Below are 20279 nucleotides of genomic sequence, written 5' to 3' on the forward strand. Positions count from 1 at the left end.
GCAGGTTACACACACTCATGATGCACGCTTGGCTGGGCACATAAATGCGTCCACACAGAGACTCTCTGGTCCTCTGTGGGCAGAATGAAGCAGACGTCTACTGGCCCTGCGGCGCACTCGGTATTCATACTTCCCCTGATAACACACAGATATAGATAGATATAGAATAGATAGAAGGTAGATAGATAATAGATAAAGAATATATATATATATATATATATATATATATATATATATATATATATATATATATATATATATATATATATATATATATATATATATATATATATATATATACTTGAGATAGATTGAATGATTGGTTGAATTTAGTACCCAGAGATTTGTGGCAAAGCAGCAGAGCCCAAAAGTGATTCATAGAGATTTTGCATCTGTGCAAAGGAAAAATCCCACCAACCAAATCATGCAATGTGCTTGGCTTTGATTTATGTCACTGAAGAAAATGTAAAACTTGAGCTCATCTGGATGATGTGGAGAATGTGAGCAGAACAAAAAGGAAAAACACCACAGGGATCTGGATGCAGTCCCTGCCTGCTCTCATCCTGCTTTGGTCAGAGAATCATGTCCCTAAAGTCAAGAGATGTTAAACTCCATCACTCATGTCTTTATACTCTCACGCTCAGATGTCTGATGTGTTTTCTGGTCCTTATTGTTAAGATTTCCACTCCTCTGTTGGAGTTTTTTTTTTACCCAATGGTTCCCAAAGTGGAAGAAAATCATTCTCAGCATAATTCTAGTGGAGGCACGGTAGAAATCAATGGAATAAATGAACCATAATGAGCAAAAACGAGTCTGTAAACCAAAGTTTGCTTCAGTTCGGAAAGTTTAGGAACTATCGCTTTAGCCCAACATGAACTGACCTTTGCACCTGATGTTAGAAAAATCCCTCAGCCTTGTCTGCAGGTATGAGCTGCCTATTGAGATGGTGGTTAGCCACAGAGTGCTCCTGACTTATTACATCAAATAAGGGATGTGTATCACTTTTAAATTTTTCCTTTAATATTGAGTCACTTAAGCAACTAATTACTAGGGATGCACGATATAATCGGCCCCTATCTGTATCGGCCTTAAAACTGAATATCAGACATCGGCCACCCCACCGATATTTAACCCGATATTTGATCAGCTTCTGAGTTTCTAAAGTCTAAAAAAAAAATACTACTTCTTCTTCTTCTTCCTCAAAAACTTCTTTTTTACAGACTTAAAAACTTCTAAAGACGAGGGAAAAAATATTGATACATTAAAATATCCCAATATCTTCATATGCTGATGTATTGCCATTTAAAAACACCATATCAATCTCTTTTACTAATGAAATATTGCTATATGTCATCGTTATGCTACGAAATCCCCCGAAAATTCACAAAACTTTGCCATATTTTTATAAGTTGATATATTGACGCGATATCGATCTATTTTACTAACAAAATCTCACAAGAATTTGCAAAATATCACGAGAGTTTGTAACAGAAAGATGACATTTCACGAGAGTTTAAAAAGAAAAATAGATCGATACCGCGTTTTTAAAAACCTATTTGATATCAGCATATGAAAATATATTTTAGTATATATAAGTGTCAGAAATGGATAACAAAACTGATATTTTCAATGACTACTTATTTTTGTCCAGCTTTAAGATCGGTATCGATATCGGTTATCGGCTACATGAGTTTTAAAATATCGGCTTAACGGATATCGGCCAAAATCTCAATATCGTGCATCCCTACTAATTACTATTAACTGATATAGTAGATGCACAGCAAACATGATCTAGTGGTAAGAAAACAAGTCTTACATTAAGTGTATTTAGCCTTAATTTCAGTAGGTAAATGAGATAGTTTGCCAATGGAATGAGTATTTTTACAATTTTAAAATAAGATAATTGGATGAAATGAACTTGAAATGAGACAATGCAATTGTGTTTTTTTATTTTAAATATAAATTGTCTTGTTCCATTGGCAAAGTGTCTCACTTTCCTCCTCAATTAAAGACCAAATGCACTTATTTAAAAAAAAAAATGACTTATTTAAAATGTCATCTTTTGCAATGTCGGATGGATTGGGAGTGATATGCAACTTAAAAGAAGAAACAAATGCTTCACATTTCTTTGGTTGTAACTATGGTAACTCCTACAAATACACTACAAAAACAACCTTATTTTAAGTATGTCAATAAAATGATCTGCCAATGGAATCAGTATTTTTTCTATAGAAATATGATAATTAGATAATATTCACTTGAAATAAGACAATGCAATTGTTTTCTTCTTATTTTAAATGTAAATTGTATTGTTCCATTTGCACAATGGAAAAAACTCCATTAGGAGCGTCTGTGGAAAAGGTTCAATTTACAATGCAAAAAATGTAAATAAGTCATTTTTTCTTAAAATAATTGTATTTGTTCTTGGATTGAGGAAATAAAAGAGACATTTTGCCAGCGGAACAAGACAATGTACATTTAAAATAAAAAAAAAATAAAAAACATAATTTCATTGTCTTATTTCAAGTGCATTTTATCCAATTATCTTATTTTACAATTGTAAAAATACTCATACCATTTGCAAACTATCTAATTTATCTACTGAAATTAAGGGTAAATACACTTAATTTAAGAAATATTCACTTATTTCTAGATCGTTTTTCCAGTGCAAAAAGTCTCACTCACAATTCCTGAATAATTCACTTATTTTAAGAAAAAATGACTTATTTACATTTTTTTCATTGTAAATTGAACCTTTTCCACAGACGCTCCTGATGGAACAGAGTGAGGTTTGTGTTTGTCAGCTGGCCACATGTGATAGAGCTGAAGCGGGTTCTAGCGTGTTTGTAAAGCCTGACACTCAAAGAGACGCTCTGGCTGCTCTGCCTTCACTAAACATGATTACAGGCTGTTTTTGTTGAAAGAGTCGGTAACATATTGCTCACTCTTGTGGCTTCCCCCAACGGACATGGCTAATTTACACCACACATGTACAAATCATTCCTCTAAAGAGCACATTAGCAAGAAAACTAATGATGCCAGGGGACAGGTCACCCTGCGTGTTTACATGTTCATCTGGATGTGCGGCCTTGATTATACACTGGAGTAATTCATGGAAAACTCTGACCGCTCAACATTTCTCTCCCCAACGTTGCCTTGCAACACTTGTTACATACGCTGTCTCATAACTGCAGATTATTTAAAATATAGATGGATCTTTTTTTTTTTTTTTATTAACCGCCATTGCATGGGTTGATGTGGATGAGATGAAATCCATCCAATCTGCTATAAACATTTAATCCTTGAAAGGTCGCAGGGGAACAAATTGCCGGTCCGTCACAGGGCCCAGATTAAATCAGTGCAGAGATGTGGCCGAGCCGCTCTGCGTTGGGGATCTGGGGGAGGTGTGTGACAGTTTGAGTTGGTTGTGACAGTCTGTCATTATGTGTCTTTCTGTAATTGTACCCAGAGGACAGAGTAGTTTAGCACTATTTTATACTTTAGTACACTCAAAGAAAAGGCTGAAGGATCTCAGAAAGTTATAAGAGAAAGAGCAGATAATGGCTGAGGAGGAAAAAGACGGTCATTTTAGCTCAATTAAGCCGCAGTCTCTCCCTATTTGCGTTTCCTTTTGTCCTTCTCTATTTGTTTCAAGGAGGTATTTATGGAGGCACATCTTCCACGCTCCTTCTGAAAAGAAAAATGCATAAAACAAAAAGGCACTTTGTTTTATCCTTAAGGTTAGAGCTGTCATTGTAAAGGCAAGTGAGGCTCTTCACAGGCTGGACCAATGTGTGCATTTCCATCTGATATAGCAGAATTATTGGATCTAATTTTATAATTATTTACACATCTTCAACTGGGGAAAAAAACCCAGACTTAAGTGCAGGTCAATCAGAATTAAAAAGCAGTGCAATAAGACCACTAACCCATGGGTGGAAATCATTCCAGCTATTTTCACCACATATCATCCAAATAATATAGAAACAGTTTTTTTGCTGGTGAAGATTCTGAGTCATCCAGTCAGTCCAAAAAGGTTTAAAAACAATCCTCTGGACTTTTTTTCCAGGTTCAAAGACTTTCACTCCTTCAATTAGCATGTTTTCTAAGCCAAAACCAGTTTTTTGTTTTTGGTCCACTCTATAAAACCCGGAACTCAACATTATTTCTGAGACTTTGAATTGAAAAATCTTCCTGGATGGGAAGCAAAACATATTCAAACTTGGAAACAAAGTCCAGCGGTTTGTTTTTAACTTTTTTGGATTCAGGTTTTTGGTTTGTAAATCGACCAGATTTAATTAAGCTGAAGGGCAACAAATGTTTATGCAAATTACCCTCTGACACCTAAGCCACTTATTTTGGTTTAAAGGCCTTTAGGCTCAATTCTCATTTCCACCACAGGAACTTTAACCAAAAACCAGGTTAGTTTTTTCTAAGTTGCTCATTAAGCCCTCTGCATTTTAAAAACATTTTAAAATTTGAACCGTTTGAAAAGCTGGCAGGAAGCAGAGCTTATTTGTCTTCCGGGGTCTTTCAGTGGAAGTCAGTGAAGCGAGAGCATTTTATATTGGCTGATTTAAAAAGTCGGGTTCAATTATCAGTCTAAATGTTGTAGAGTTTGGATTTTCTCTTCACTTTAATAAACTTTATCTACTACTAACTTTTAGCAGTAGTTTTTCATCCAATCTAAACCCTTTATTTAGTCAGTTTCAAAGTGTCATAGTGAAAAAAATCACAACTCTATGATGATTGGCAGACTTATTTTCATTTATATAGAATTCATAACACATGCCAACTTAGGAAAATTTACAGAAATAAATTGAATCAGATCAAGGAGTTAAAGTCAGTAAAAAAACAGCTGATTGCATTCAGTCAGTGCTTTGAAGGACGAGCAGGTGGAGACTGGACATTCAGGTACATTGTGTCATTGACTCTTCAGCAATCCCTCACACCAAGCATGCATGCAGCAACAGTGGAGAGAAAAACTCATTTTAACAGGAAGAAACCTCCAGCAGAACCAGGCTCAGTTGAGAGGCAATGATCCATAAATACAGACCTCCACATGGTCTCTAATTATAAAGTACTGCTGTAATTATCTATGTCAACAAGAAAGTAACACGTTTTTAGGTGATTAGGTGTTTAGTATGACTTTATGACAAGCCCCTCAGGCTTATTTATCACATATTAGTAATACCTGACAACGGTAATATCGACTTTATGCTGTGGTTTGCTGTTCTTTAGGGTTTAGGTGTCTCCCTGTTGCCACACGCCTGACAGATGACTGACTGATTAACAGGCTTGTGCAGCACTTGCTGCCTGCTGAGGAGGTCCGATCATTTACATGAGGTGTGCTGCGACAGGGACACATCTAAGGTATGCAGGACATGGTCCCTGAGGGAGGAGCTGCTGTCTGTGGAAGTTCTATGAATGCTGACCTCTCTAACACAACAAGGCTCATTTTCAGCAGAACCGAAAAGCTCAAAAATACTTTAGAAAACATTGAACAGTTCTGATCTAATAGACGTTATTAAATAAATGTTTTCCACTGCAAAAATAAAGCTGCATGAAAGAAGAAGAGCTGGACTTCTTTATTTATTACTTAAATGACGGTCTTGTTTCATTCAGCTAATTTGCCTTGGTGTGTTTTTTTTATTTGCAGCTCTATAGATAATCTAGCGATGATATTTTGGGGCAATATTTGATTGTTTTTAAGTCCTTCGCTCCTCCGTGATCCATGCCTGAAGCTGGATTGCTGCTAAATGTAGGAACATAAGAGCAGAAATCTGGCCGATTCATGCATATGGCTCATTAAACCACATATTTGCTGAGAGCGCATATTGCAACAGATGGTATTGGGTAAACATAAGCAAGCCATTTAAGACAAGAGGAACATCTGGAGATGTTCTGTCTTCACATTGTAGCCTCTAAGACATATTTTGTGGTAACTCTCCATGATCATATAACGTTATTTAATTCCTTTCCTCTGTGCTGGAAATGAGTCCCAATTACAGAACATCAACAGCTAAAGGCTACTGGTTTATGTGTGCCTATATACTCTGCCCATAATTATATTCATAAGTTTATGAGGGCTTAACATGGATTGATGGTTCTGTTTATCTGCGCTTAATACTGAGCTCTGCACAACAGCTTCATACTGTCCTTATTAATCCTGTTTACATGGAGAGTTTTATCGATGTGAGAATGATTTTGTTTACGGAAACTAAACTGATGTTGGGGAGGAGAAATTAGGTAATAATAACAGGGTGGCTGAGTGTGTACATGATAAGTTGTTAAGCTTTACCCTGTCCTTTCCTATTTTCAAGGCTAGCTGTAATGAAATGAAGACTTTTTCATAGAGAGTTATTTAATAAAACTTTTTTTTTTTTTCCCAGAACGAACTGGAAAAAAATAATCTGGAATCTAATTTCCTTCTTTACAGGTGCTGGTCATAAAATTAGAATATCATGAAAAAGTAGATTGATTTCAGTAATTCCATTTAAAAAGTGAAACTTGTATATTATATTCATACATTACATACAAACTCATATATTTCAGATGTTTATTTTGTTTAATTTTGATGATTACAAATGACAACAAATGAAAATCTCAAATTCATCATATCAGAAAATTAGAATATTGTGAAAAGGTTCAAAATTGATGGCCCCTGGTGCCACACTCTAATCAGCTAATTAACTCAAACCACCTGCAAAAGCCTTTAAATGGTCTTTCAGTCTAGTTCTATAGGCTACACAATCATGGGGAAGACTGCTGACTTGACAGTTGTCCAAAAGACGACCATCGACACCTTGCACAAGGAGGGCAAGACACAAAAGGTCATCGCTAAAGAGGCTGGCTGTTCACAGAGCTCAGTGTCCAAGCACATTAATAGAGAGGCGAAGGGAAGGAAAAGATGTGGTCGAAAAAAGTGTACAAGCAAGAGAGATAACCGCACCCTGGAGAGGATTGTGAAACAAAACCCATTCAAAAATGTGGGGAGATTCACAAAGAGTGGACTGCAGCTGGAGTGAGTGCTTCAAGAACCACCACACACAGACGTATGAAAGACATGGGTTTCTGCTGTCGCATTCCTTGTGTCAAGCCACTCTTGAACCACAGACAGCGTCAGAAGCGTCTTGCCTGGGCTAAAGAGAAACAGGACTGGACTGCTGGTGAGTGGTCCAAAGTCATGTTCTCTGATGAAAGTAAATTTTGCATTTCCTTTGGAAATCAAGGTCCCAGAGTCTGGAGGAAAAGAAGAGAGGCACTTCATCCACGTTGCTTGAAGTCCAGTGTAAAGTTTCCACAGTCAGTGATGGTTTGGGGTGCCATGTCATCTGCTGGTGTTGCTCCATTGTGTTTTCTGAGGTCCAGGGTCAACGCAGCCACATACCAGGAAGTTTTAGAGCACTTCATGCTTCCTGCAGCTGACCAACTTTTTGGAGATGCAGATTTCATTTTCCAACAGGACTTGGCACCTGCACACAGTGCCAAAGCTACCAGTACCTGGTTGAAGGACCATGGTATCCCTGTTCTTAATTGGCCAGCAAACTCTCCTGACCTTAACCCCATAGAAAATCTATGGGGTATTGTGAAGAAGAAGATGCAATACACCAGACCCAACAATTCAGAAGAGCTAAAAGCCACTATTAGAGCAACCTGGGCTATCATAACACCTGAGCAGTGCCACAGACTGATCGACTCCATGCCACGCCGCATTGCTGCAGTAATACAGGCCAAAGGAGGCCCAACTAAATACTGAGTGCTGTACATGCTCATACTTTTCATGTTCATACTTTTCAGTTGGCCAACATTTCTATAAATCCTTTGTTTTTATTGGTCTTCAGTAATATTCTAATTTTCTGATATGATGAATTTGAGATTTTCATTTGTTGTCATTTGTAATCATCAAAATTAAACAAAATAAACATCTGAAATATATGAGTTTGTATGTAATGTATGAATATAATATACAAGTTTCACTTTTTAAATGGAATTACTGAAATCAATCTACTTTTTCATGATATTCTAATTTTATGACCAGCACCTGTAGAAGCTGTGATTTGTGGCGATGAATAAAGTCAGACATGTGTTCAAACTCCAAATGGCTAAATAGCATCTAGCCATATCTCATGGGGAGTGGCGGCCTAGTGGTTAGGGCATAGAGTTTGGAATCCTGAGGTTGTGAGTTTGAAACCCACTCCCACAAAATGCCACTCTGGGTCCCTGAGCAAGACCCTAACCACACTTTGCTCCCCGAGCGCCGCACAATGGCAGCCTACTGCTCCCCAAGGGATGGGTTAAATGCAGAGTGAATTTCTCCAATTAGAGATCAATAAAGTTCAATTATTATTATCAAGTTCCTTAAAAGAGAGCCGTTGGAATGATGCACTGGAAAAATTATCTACTGAGTGCATTAAGTCTTTGCACCATTTGTAGCAGCTTACAGGTCTGCTAAACAGGATGACCAAGAGGTACAATTGCACTTCAAATGCATGAAATCACACCAAACACAAAAGATTAGACCTTCAAACTCAAAAATGGGATTAATACACAAATCGCATGCAAAGGACAAGTTCTGCATTCATAAAAATAGAAAGCTGTAAAATGCAAATGGGCTGCCAATACAAAACCCAATCAAACACATAAATGGAGCTAACATGCAAAACGTTCTACAAGTGGTAGACGTTCAAATTGGTCAGTCCAAGCAGGCTCACTGGGAAGCACAAGATGCAAGATGTTTAAAGAAGTTCTTAAACGTTAGCCTATGCAATCACAAGTTAAACATTTCTGGGAGCTGTGTAATGGTTTGGCTTAAGCAACAAACAGACTAGCTTTGAAGGGGTAGGGCGTCCAAACTGGTATTTTTATAGATTTCAGTCAGCGACTAAACAAACTGAATTTGCTCCTTTTAAATGCACTAAACAAGTTTCCTTTTTCAGAGTTAGGTAAAACAATCAACTTGGAAAACATTTCTTAGTAGAGTTTTAGATGTTTTCAATGAGCATCCCATATCACAGACATGAGTGCACTGCAACGATCTGGAAATACGTAAAAATGTCTTAAATAAAGTTTATTTATGCTTAATTTGAGTAATTATGGGATGATCTACCAATGGAATAAGCTGTTTTACTCTTAAAAGAAGTAATCAGATAAAATGTGATTGAAATAAGGGACTGCAATATATATTTATTTGTTTTATTGGCAAAGTGTCTCATTTAACCCCTCAATTCAAGAAAAAATGTAGTTATTTTAAGAAAAAAAGACTTATCTAGATTTTATTTTTTGCAGTGCAAATGATCATGGCCCAGCTTTTACTATGGGCTGAAATGGCCTCAGTAAAGATAAATTACCTTGAGATGACGTGTTGTGAATATGTGCTTTTGAAATAAACTGAGCTGAACTGAATTGAAAATGCTGAGAACCAATCAGAAGTGAACACGGCGTTCTGTTCGGCTTAGCTTTAGGTTCAGTTTCACTGTTTCTAGGGATGCCCGATATAATCGGCCCCCTATCGGTATCGGCCTGTATCGGCCTTAAAACTGAATATCGGATATCGGCCAAAATCCCAATATCGTGCATCCCTAACTGTTTCCTCTTCCTCTGGATTTTTTAAATCATATATGAGAACTGATATGCATTTCTTTCTAGTTTCTGTTTTTCCTTCAGTGAAAGAAGGGGAGCAGATCAGTCATGGTGTTTATTCAGTCATCAGACAATGGTGTAGCAAAGGATTGTGGGTGTGTATCTGAAGCAGCACTGCAGTCGCAGCGATCAGTGAATTCTTCCTATAAATCTACTCTGTGAATATTTCTTAAGTCTCCGCTCTACAGGTTCAGCATGAGAACAGTGATGTGGCTGAGATCAATAGACTGTATTTACCCTCCAAGTGTTAACTGCTCTGTGGTTCCAGTTCAAATGAACTGAAACAATAAAAGGAGAAACTGTGGCCTTTAAAGCAGAGCAAATAGAAGCTGCATGTTAGCCTTGGTGTGTGTCCAGTCTGAGGACTGGCAGTGCCGACCCATGTGGCTCCAACCCAGAACCGGACTGAGAGCTGCTGATGATTGGGATTAGATCCCATCTATGGTGGATAAACCTGCTGCTTTCCTCCCATCAATACAAGGTGTGTTTTTCTGACTCCTTTGGCTTCAGCATTGTTATTTAGTTTCCTCAGTCTTCTAGATATTAGATCATCAGCCTCTAGATGAGGCTTCATCTTCCCTGCTCACTGTGAACACTGTTGGCAGACGTGCAGTAGGAGCTTTCTACGGGATAGGAGCCTGGAAATAAGCTCCGCTCATCCTTCTGCTCATTCCTTCCTGAAATAATCATTTCCCCTCAGTTGGTTTTAAAAGTGGAGCTTTCATCCATGTTCTACTCTTCCAATAGATTACCTCCAGATTCTCCCTTGGGTCTTATTGCTAATTGCTTAAATCAGTGTTTTCATGAATGTGCGTTCGTTACTCTCTTTCATTAGGCAGTATTTAAAGTTGTAGGGAAGTCATATTTAAACTTCAAATCATTCTGGCTAAAACATGTATATAAATGTTCTCTTTATCAGAGGAGATTGTCCCAAAATTTAGAAAATTTCTAATTAGTCTTAAAATCTGTGTTGTTGTTTTTTTTCCGTTATCTTCTGCAGGCCAGTTAGTTCTACGTCAGCCTGAAAACCTAAATCCGACCAATCATATATCAAGGGTCATCTGTCAATCAAATTTTTTCGGTCATAGTATCCTAATCAGAAATCAGAATAATTTCCTTTCCCATTGCTTTCCGTCCCAGTGTTGACGGGGATGGACGTCTGTGTCTTCAGCAGGCGTAGAGCTAACAGAACTGGCAGCGTTGCGAGGCAAGGGCTCAAACATGGACGGCTGGAATATTCCAGCCGGCTGCTTCTTCAGTGTGGAGGTCCGACTGATGGAAATACTGTATAAAGTATGTTGCCATCTGAAATAAACCAGGACTTTAATAGGACTTTGCAGACGGGCTTCTTGGTTCCTTGTGGATTTTAACATACAGTACATTCCTGCTGTGAAACCAAGACAGGACCAGAGATTCCTTCATATCTGCTCAGTGCTTCTCTACTTATTGAAGGAGGCAGCTTAGACTTGGTTTTTAGCTTTTGGTTCAGATCTGGAAGTTTTGAAAAGCTGTAAGACTTGGAGCAACACAGACAGCGCTGCAGTTGATCAGCTCCTGGATGATTGAAACTTTGTCTGCTCCTGTTAGGACTGAGCAGGTCCGAACAGGAGCAATGAACACAGGAGCATTGAACACACTGGTCCGCTGAGATGCACGTGATTGACAGCTTCCTTTTTCTGTGTCATTTTTTAAATAAAAACAAGGCAATTACTTTTATTTCTAATCTAATGTCTGAGGAGATACTAAGGCTGATATTCTTTAGGATTATCATGTTGGTTCCTCTTTTTAAATTTTTAACATGTTATATTGGCGTGATCTGAACCACTGTGCGTCTCTCAGAGGCAGTCTGCATGCTCAGAGCTTCCCACAGTCCTGCTGTTATTATTCCTTCTGGTTTGTTTAAGGAGGGTTTTGGTGCTGTGGGTCCCTGGAGTTTTTGGTGGTTGGTCACCATAACCTTTCAGTCCTCCTGCTCCTACTTGGAGGCCCCGCTAGCATTTGAAACCAGTTTAGCATGGGAACTGAGCATTCCTGAGCAGGGCTGGTCAGTATGGTTATCAATAAAATCAGCATTTTCTTTTTTTCCCAATAGCTTCATGAAAACAAATTGAGAAAAAAGTTTTAAAAACGCCTTTTATTCTAGTCTCCCTTTCTGAGCTGAGTTCAAAGTGCAACTAAAGCCAAGCTGTGAATCCTGCATGATCCACTGCTGTGAACAATGAAAACAAAACACAGCGTCTGCAGCTGCACTGAAAACAATGTTTGCATCATTTAAAACCTTCAGCTTCATAGGGCAAAAACACTGATTGGGTTAATTGATTATTGAAATAATGGTAAACTAATTCAGTAATAGATTAATCGTTAACTGGAGTATAGAGACTGTAGCCTTCAGCTGACAGAGCGACACACCATGAGCAGGAATTATATAAAAATCATAAAAAATATATAAACATTTTGCATTTAAAGAAAAATGTTTTCATCTCTCAATCTGCTCTATCCAGAACTACTCAAGTGGAAACTTTTAAGGTTCACTCGGTTTAATTTTGTAAAAAAAAAAAAATCCTCTTTAAGGAACCGTTGGCTATCTGATTTTAAATTGATTAATTGGAAAAACAATCGACAGATTAATCAACTTGCAAAATGATGGTTAGTGGCAGCCCTAATTTCAGTTTACTTTATTAACTTATCTGTATTCTAGCAAACTTGAACACTATTTTTCAACAAGATTTGAAGAGTTGTTTTATTTAATTTCATATGACAGCTCTTCATATTATATCTAAACTGTTATACATTCTATATAAGCACATGGAACCGCAATATGATTTGAAGGATACAGGTTTCTTTTTTTAGTCTACACAGTGTTATTACCTTCGCTTTAGAATATAAAACAATAGTGTTAAAGTAATTAACCATGCTTAAATAGATCCAATAGATGCCGGATGTCTTTTACACTCAAAAATGATCTGAAAATGAGTAGAGATGTCTTAAATTAAGTGTGTAAACCCTTAATTTATGCAGGTTAATAAGATTGTTTTCTTAAAATAAGTGCATTTGTTCTTGAATTGAGGAGGAAAAATAGACATTTTGCTAATAGAACAATACAATTTAAATTTAAAATGAGAAAACAATTGCATTGTCTTATTTCAAGTGTATATTATCAAATTTTCTTATTTTAAATGTAAAAAAAATCCTCATTACATGGCAAACTATCTCATTTAACTACTTAAATTAAGGGCAAAGACACTTAATTTAAGAAATTTTGACTTATTTCTAGATCATTTTTCCAGTGCATGAAAAAAAATCCAGATTTTCATCAAATTTATTTTTAATAAACACCAAATTTTGAGTAATTGGTGAAACTATTCATCGGCCAGGACCTGGGATATACAGGGTGGTTTCTTACTAATGAAAAGCTTAAATCTGCGCTTTATTCTGCCTTTTTACATGAATATATGCAGCAGAGTAACACTAAGGAAGGGCTTTCAAAGGCTCTTCTTTCTGTCTCCTCGGGTGTCTTTTGCAATTTCACCTTTAAATGTAGTTCATATATATATGACTCATTTCCAGTGTTCCCCCAAGATATGAATGCTGCATAAATTCATATCCTGAGGTCCTGGGAAGGAACGCCAGGAGGCACTTTCACGCGGTTATTTTTACTCCGTTGATCAGTATTCAACAGAAGCAGAGCCTGGACCCCAACAACCAACCTCCAGACGGTAAGAGCCGCCGTCCCTGTGGCGTTCAGTGGACGCCTACATCTGGCTTTAATATTAAAACATCTCCTCCTGAGCTATTTACTGCAGATATACAAACACGTCCAAATAGCTCCACCAGTTAATAAAGGCCAGGTCCAGGTTTCCTTCAGGCCCAGAACGCAAACTTTCTAATGTCCCTCCTCCTCCGTCATCCTTCCAACAATGAGCTCTACAAAGGGAGCCTTTGATATGGAGATTTATTGAGTTCAGGAAAAATGGGAAAAAAGAATTTCAGACCAGAGAAGTTTCCTTGCTCCAAACCAGTGTTTATAGATTTTAAATAGCAAAGCAGAGAGAGAGCAGCAGAGCCTTTAAGCATTTAAGCTGTTAGATGACACAAACAAGATAGCGTTACATCCTTAAAAGATTAAACTTCAAATACCTGCATTCAGACTCTCAGATAGGACATCTCTGTCTCCTTTATGTTTGATCACTGCTTCTCCACGTCTCTGATATTCATGTTTGGCTTCGCTGGAGTTTTTCCAACAGGTTAAAAAATTGGATTTCTCGTTTATTAACCATCGTAATAAAAATGCACTATGTTGTGATTACCTTAGCTTTTTATGTTTTACACTGGAAACCCACAGTAATGGAAAAATGGCAGCTCTGTTTACGTCCTTTCTTTCCTCGCCTTGATTTTATTTAGTCTTTGCTTAAACAGAGAAGAAAAACTCTGTTTCCTTTGAAGCATCTTTAGGTCATCAGTTCCACAAAGCAACTCTGAGGGCTTCAATTCATGACATTTTTAAATAAATGTTCAGTTCTGTAACCCTATGACGTCTTCTGTCTTCACTTTATTCATCTGAGATGAAAAAAACTTTCAAATTATGTTAAAAATCATTACAAAATCTACTATTTGCATAAAATGATAAACAAAGAAGAGGTTCAGAAATAAACCTAAATGAAAATCTGATGTTTTTGCTGCTTTTTAAATTGAAGAATATATTTTTCTTTCTTCAGTTCTCAGTGGAATTGCATCATCGTTGTATGCGTTAAGATTGTATTTTTATTTTTGTGGAACATAGACATCACACATAGAGCGAGTTTAATGATTATGCTCTTATCTCAGCATATTATAGTTTATAGTTGTATTACCATTTTTACTGAAGCAGCGTTTTTAATTATAAAACGGTAAATGTCAGTAGAAATAAATCAGCACACTGGTCTAAAAGCTGCTTTTTTCTAAAAACAAAAAAAGCCTTTTCTGTAGCAGACAAAGGTGTAATAGTGCTGCTCTGTTGTGCCTAATTTGTGCAGCCAGTGCAGCAGACCACATCTACTCTTTAATATTGCTCTCATGCTCCTCTAATCCTCTAATGTTCATGTTTCCTCAGTGAAAGCCAAACAGACTTTATTTTTCCAATATCCGACATCAGTCAAACTAAGGAGTGTGTGTGTGTGTGTGTGTGTGTGTGTGTTCAATGTAAAACACTACATAATATGGTACATGTGATTTCCTATCTCTGTGAAACAAAAGGCCTTGTAGAAAAGAGATATAGATTCATCACATCCTGTTTTAGATCAGTTTCCTTTAAGCTGCTTCTCAATTATACCAACAATTATAAAACTGCAAATAGCGAAAAACTTAAATCAAATAAATAAATGAGAAAGAACTATATGTGTGATACTCAGTGGAAGGCCGAGGAGAAGCGGTGAGTTTTGAAGTGAGCGCTGAAGGGTGTGGACACTTGGAGGTGCGGTAATCCAGAGTCTTGGGGCAGAAAACGCTCCATCAGCTCCAAGTTTCATCTTTGATGTGGGATTATCAAAGAGGGCGGCTTGGCTGGACTCATCTCACAGAGGGAGGGGGGGTTCAATTCAATTAAAATACTTTTTTAGATCGGAATATGTCAGAAACAACTGCCAGGGAGGAAATGTTTAAGACATGTCAGAATTTAACTGAAGTGAAAGAAATGGAAATAAAAACAAGTGACTCCAATTAAAAATTTATTTTCTTGTTGTTTTTTTTATTTTAATTGATGAATATGTAGAAATCCATAAAAGAGTAACAAAAAAGGAGTACAAGTCAGCTGATAATAAAATCAAATACAGCAGGATGACGACGTTAGAGGTTTAGACTTGAACCTCAAACAGCCTCCAAATAGTTCCTGCTTAAACCAGAGTTCATAAAGTGGATATTAATGTGTTGGTTTCCTCGGTAACCAGGAGGAAAATTACAGGATTTTTTATCTGAGTGACGATTTAGAAGCAATGCAGGAGAATTGAAATAACCTTTATTGTTCCTCAGAAGGGAAAAAATTATTAAAAACTAAAATGCAAACTGATGTGTACAATAACATGACCGGGAATCATCTTTGAATGGAGTATAGAGGTTCTGAAACAGGCCTATAGCTGAAGGAGCGACCCACTTAGAGCAGGAATTATATCAAGATCGTACTAAAAATATATAAATATTTGCATTCAAGATAAAGAAATATTTTTATATGTCAATCTGCTCTATCCAGAACCGATACCATGTGTTTGAAATTGATGTGTGTGTGTATATGAAGAACTGCATATTGGATGTAAAATAATTGCCATCATGGCTTTGTCAAGCTGCTGCCTACCTTTGTGAAGCAGGAAAAAGACTAAAACAAAGTGAATCCAGTAGAACTTTTTATTGCCTACCTGGAATGGGTTAGCCTGATAAACCAGACTAAATGTGAGATTAAATGTGTAATTTAGTCTGGCCCTGATGAATGAGACATCGGAAGATTGTTGATGAGAAAAACCCGTTGTTTTTCAAACCATGTCTGTGCCTATTGGCCAACGCTCTGACCAATGAGGGCAACTGACTGTGATGTAGGGAGTGTTACAGGAAGCTGGTGGGGGAGTGTAAACAAACAGCCTGTCGGTAAAATGGCGAATACGTCCTTCTTAAAAATGAATGAGCGTAGAGCCTCTTCCTGCTCACGTTTCAATGAAAACCTCAAGTCTAATCCTTCCAGAACTGATTCCAAAGCTAAATCAAACCAGAACTGTTCAATAGTTGTTGCCATCTTCCTTGTTGTTCTTTCTCCAGTGTCACGCAGCTTTGTCGTCCCGGCGTCAAAAGTCCGCCTGCTTTGCATTCAGAAATTCAAAACACATCTCTGCGTTGTGATTGGCCCGCCAGTTTTAGGGCCTGGGGCATTGATGGGGGCTAGACCACTCTCAGGGAAAACTGATTTATGCCGCTGGCGGGTGGGGCTAGTTTACTAGGCTAAGAATGGGGGACAATAGTTGAATAAACTTTAGGTTCTCAAAATGGTATCATTGCACTATTTGTTGGTACTCGCCAATACTGATACCGTTTTAGTGCTGGAATACTGGTATCCGTATCGGTGCATCATTACTTCAAACGCTGTTTAAATATGTTTTTAATGGAAATTATTTTTTTTCTTCTAAACTTGATAAAGTTTTTGAAGTATATTTGCTCTAAAATATAACAAATCAACTGTATATTAATGAGATGTTACATTTATGCTGTCCTTTAGTTGAATTAATAAATTAAATAGTATATTTTTGTCTTTTTAACCTCATCTTTTTTTGGTTGCATTTTTTTCTGCTAGCTTTAGACAAATTTTCTGCAACACCTCCATTCAGAGCAGAAACACAAATGTACACAAAGAGGGAGCTGTGCAGTTTAGCATTCAGCAGTCAGTAAATGTCAAGGTTACCGCATCAATACACAATTGATTTTTCTTGCACTTTTCTTGTAAGCCTGCTTTCAAGGCGGTGCAACAAAAAGTCGGCTCTTCCTCTTGTTTACCACTCAGGCTGCGAGCAGAGTCTGGTTCAGCCGGTGAAGAACCAGCTTCTTCAGGTTCTCCACAGGTTCCAGTTTATTTCATTAAAGCCTTTCATCTGCTGTGATGTCATCATTCTCATATCCCATAATGCCCCCTCAGCAGGAACCATCACTCTTCATTTTCAGCCATTTTACTTTAAGATTTGATTAACTTTTGTTTTCTTTCTTTAAAAACATCTTTTTTTTTTCTTTTTGGTTGTTCTTTCATAGGTTCTCCCATGCCCTCCCCCTCCTGCCCATCACCTGTCATTGACCAATCACATCCACACTCAAATCCACATGACAACCCGCTGTTAGCAGATGCTGTTGAGCCAGACTCTGATGAGGAAGAGGAGGAGGAAGAGGAGGAGTATGCAGCTCGGCTGTACATACCTGTAACTCATGGTAAACCGACTTTCAGGGTTTTTCTTTTCTTCTTTTACGTTAACCTTAGTTGATGGAGTTGTAGATTGATGATTTCCTGCTCCATCTCCACTGATGGTGCACCGTGTTTACACGCTGTTAGTTTTGACCCACATTACTGCAACAATGGGTTTGATTAGCCGCACATCCTCACCTGGAAGCCATGTTTTTCTCAATGCTGCCTCGCTGCCCTGCAAATAATTCATTCTAAATAAGTCATTTTTTTCTTAAAATAACTGCATTTTTTCTTGAATTGAGGTGGAAAGTGAGTCAGTTTGCCAATGGAATATGAACATTTACATTTAAAATAAGAAAAAAACAATGTGCAAGTGCAAACAAGTGCATAATATCTAATCATCTTATTTTCAGAGTAAAATACTCATTCTTTTGGCAAATCATCTTATTTACCAACTCAAATTAAGGGTAAATACATGTAATTTAAGATTTTTTTTACTTATTATCTAGATTATTTTTGCAATGTTTTCTCACACTGGAAAAATGTAAAATCTAGATAATTTTTTTCTTAAAATAAGTGCGTATGTTCTTGGATTAAGGAGGTAAAAGAGACATATTTAGATTTCCATTTTTTGCAGCGTGTAGCCTAAAGCATGGCTGCTCTCCTGAGGAGTCGGAGCATGTTATATTTTAGCACCTATTAATGCAGAGACAAACTCAGCCCTAAACCTAATAGCACCTTATTGAACCCGACTATTGTCCATACAAAGCCGCCATGTTGGGAATCTGTCAGCAAACATTTAGGAAACCAGGAGTTCAAATATTTCTAAACTCCATTTATGATTTCCAGGCAGATTTGTCTGAGATGCTTGCCTCTAGACAAAAACACACAGCCCACACCCTGAAAATGACAACAATGGCTCCAATCCTCAGCTGCTGTTTTCCTGTATTACATCACAGCGCCACCAACAGGTCTGGCATCCTTTCACAGCCTTATAGGGCGTCCATTCACTCAGCAGGCTCTGTGTTTATAGAAAAAGTCTCTGAAATGAGGAGCGTTTTGTCTGCGTGTGGTGGGTCTTTGCAATCCTTTGCATCCGATGCTAAAACCAGTGTCACTGCTACCAACACCTAATCGTTTGCACCCGTCAACTGATGTGTTGCTCTCTATTACATCACCATGCCACACTCATCCCTGCGTCCCATTTTAACCCTCACCTCCTGCATCTGTTTCTACCTCCTAACGGGGAGTTTTCAGCTGGTGGTTCAGGATTAATCTGAAAAGAGACAGAAATATATTTCAGCTTCGGAGTCAGTTTTATGAACAAGGCTGATGTGATGGCAGCTTATTGGGGTCCTGGGTGAAGCCATGGCCGCGGGAACTGAGGGTGCTGGGGGTTGCTGCAGCACCCCCTAGTGGTTGGTATAAAGGGAGATTTAAAAAATATGTATTATAAAAACTTTGCATAGTTTATACATTTCTCATGAATATTTTGGGAAATAAGTTTGACTTTTTTCATTTACCGTTACGTTTATTTGGATTTTAGTTTCATTACTTAGAGGCCAAATTAACACAACTTCCCAGAAGTTACGTTGTCATGGCAACGTCAAGCAAACCAGTGGTCGCTGTGTAAAGAGGTTATATCGCTCGCGGCAGCAGACTAGTAAATTTACAGAGACTAATGAGAGAAGCGAGGAGGAAATATGGCACAGAAACGCATTTCAGATTCATCCGCTCATTAGAGACTTTAGCTCTAAGTTGCTAACTGGTTAGAAAGATACTTCAGAGACACCGGCCACAATCAAACTTGCTTTTGAACCTTCCGCCACAACAATCCCGCCCTCTTGATAATCGACCAATCACATTCACTATATTCACTCGGGAGAATTCAGAAATGCAACGTTTGGAACGGCCGCATAGTGTTTTAGAGTGTTATTTAGATCTTGTGTTCATTGTGTAATGGATGTGGAGAACTGTTCAATAACATTTAATAGTGCAATAATAAAATAATTTCCTTGTGAAAAGTATTTTGGAGCTAATAGAGTCACATGTGACACAAACACAGTGACTCAGGTTCATGCCAGCTGAGCAAATCACTATAACACTATAACCAACAATCTGTTGGTTATAGTGTTATAGTGAAGTTTAATTAATAGAGCGTATACTCAGCTGACAACTGATGAAGTCTGTGTGTTACAGACCCTGAAAGCGTGTATATGACAATAAAGTAGGGAAGCTCAATCAATTTATTGCATTTTAAAGGCCTATAGGCTAATAGGTCTGTCCCAAAAAAAAAAAATAATAATAATAATTTCACAGCACACCCTGTTCAAAAGAACCTCCAGCGGCGCTGTGTGAAGCTGTTAAAGCTTGTTGTTTATTTATTTTATTCATTCATTCATTAAAAGAAAACAACAGAACAAAACCTGTGCAAGTGACAACTGAATAGAATAAAAGGAAAGGAGCAGAAAGAAGTAAAAACTTATATGATCCTCCTCCATTTTTTAAATAAAGTATTACTTATTCAACTCTGATAATTACAACCATGCAAAAAAACAATCAAACAAAAAAACGGCATTACTCAGAACGTGAGCTACAAAAAAATAAATAAAAGCAACAATTCATCAGCCTATCCAATGTCATATAGACTCGTCAAAATCACCTTCAGTTTTTTTTACTAGAAACAGAATAAACTGCTTTAATTCACTAACAATCTTATTCCATAAATCAACAC

At 37.5% G+C, this 20279-nt stretch overlaps 1 protein-coding gene across 8 annotated transcripts in view; it reads left to right on the forward strand.

Moving 5' to 3' along the window:
• The window catches only part of LOC119777832 (teneurin-3-like), a 488332-nt gene that overhangs the window by 240886 nt on the left and 227167 nt on the right, over positions 1 to 20279 (forward strand). For 6 of the 8 annotated variants that reach the window (XM_038276831.1, XM_038276833.1, XM_038276835.1 and 3 more), the window contains one exon: positions 17398 to 17571. The exons of the other annotated variants lie outside the window; for them this stretch is intronic. In XM_038276831.1, the coding sequence (XP_038132759.1) occupies positions 17398 to 17571 (174 nt within the window). The remainder of the gene's footprint in view (positions 1 to 17397; positions 17572 to 20279) is intronic. 8 annotated transcript variants of the gene reach the window in all.

The sequence above is a fragment of the Cyprinodon tularosa genome, unplaced genomic scaffold (genome assembly GCF_016077235.1).
Source record: "Cyprinodon tularosa strain WSP-4 unplaced genomic scaffold, ASM1607723v1 ctg128, whole genome shotgun sequence".
Taxonomy (NCBI): Eukaryota; Metazoa; Chordata; class Actinopteri; order Cyprinodontiformes; family Cyprinodontidae; genus Cyprinodon; species Cyprinodon tularosa.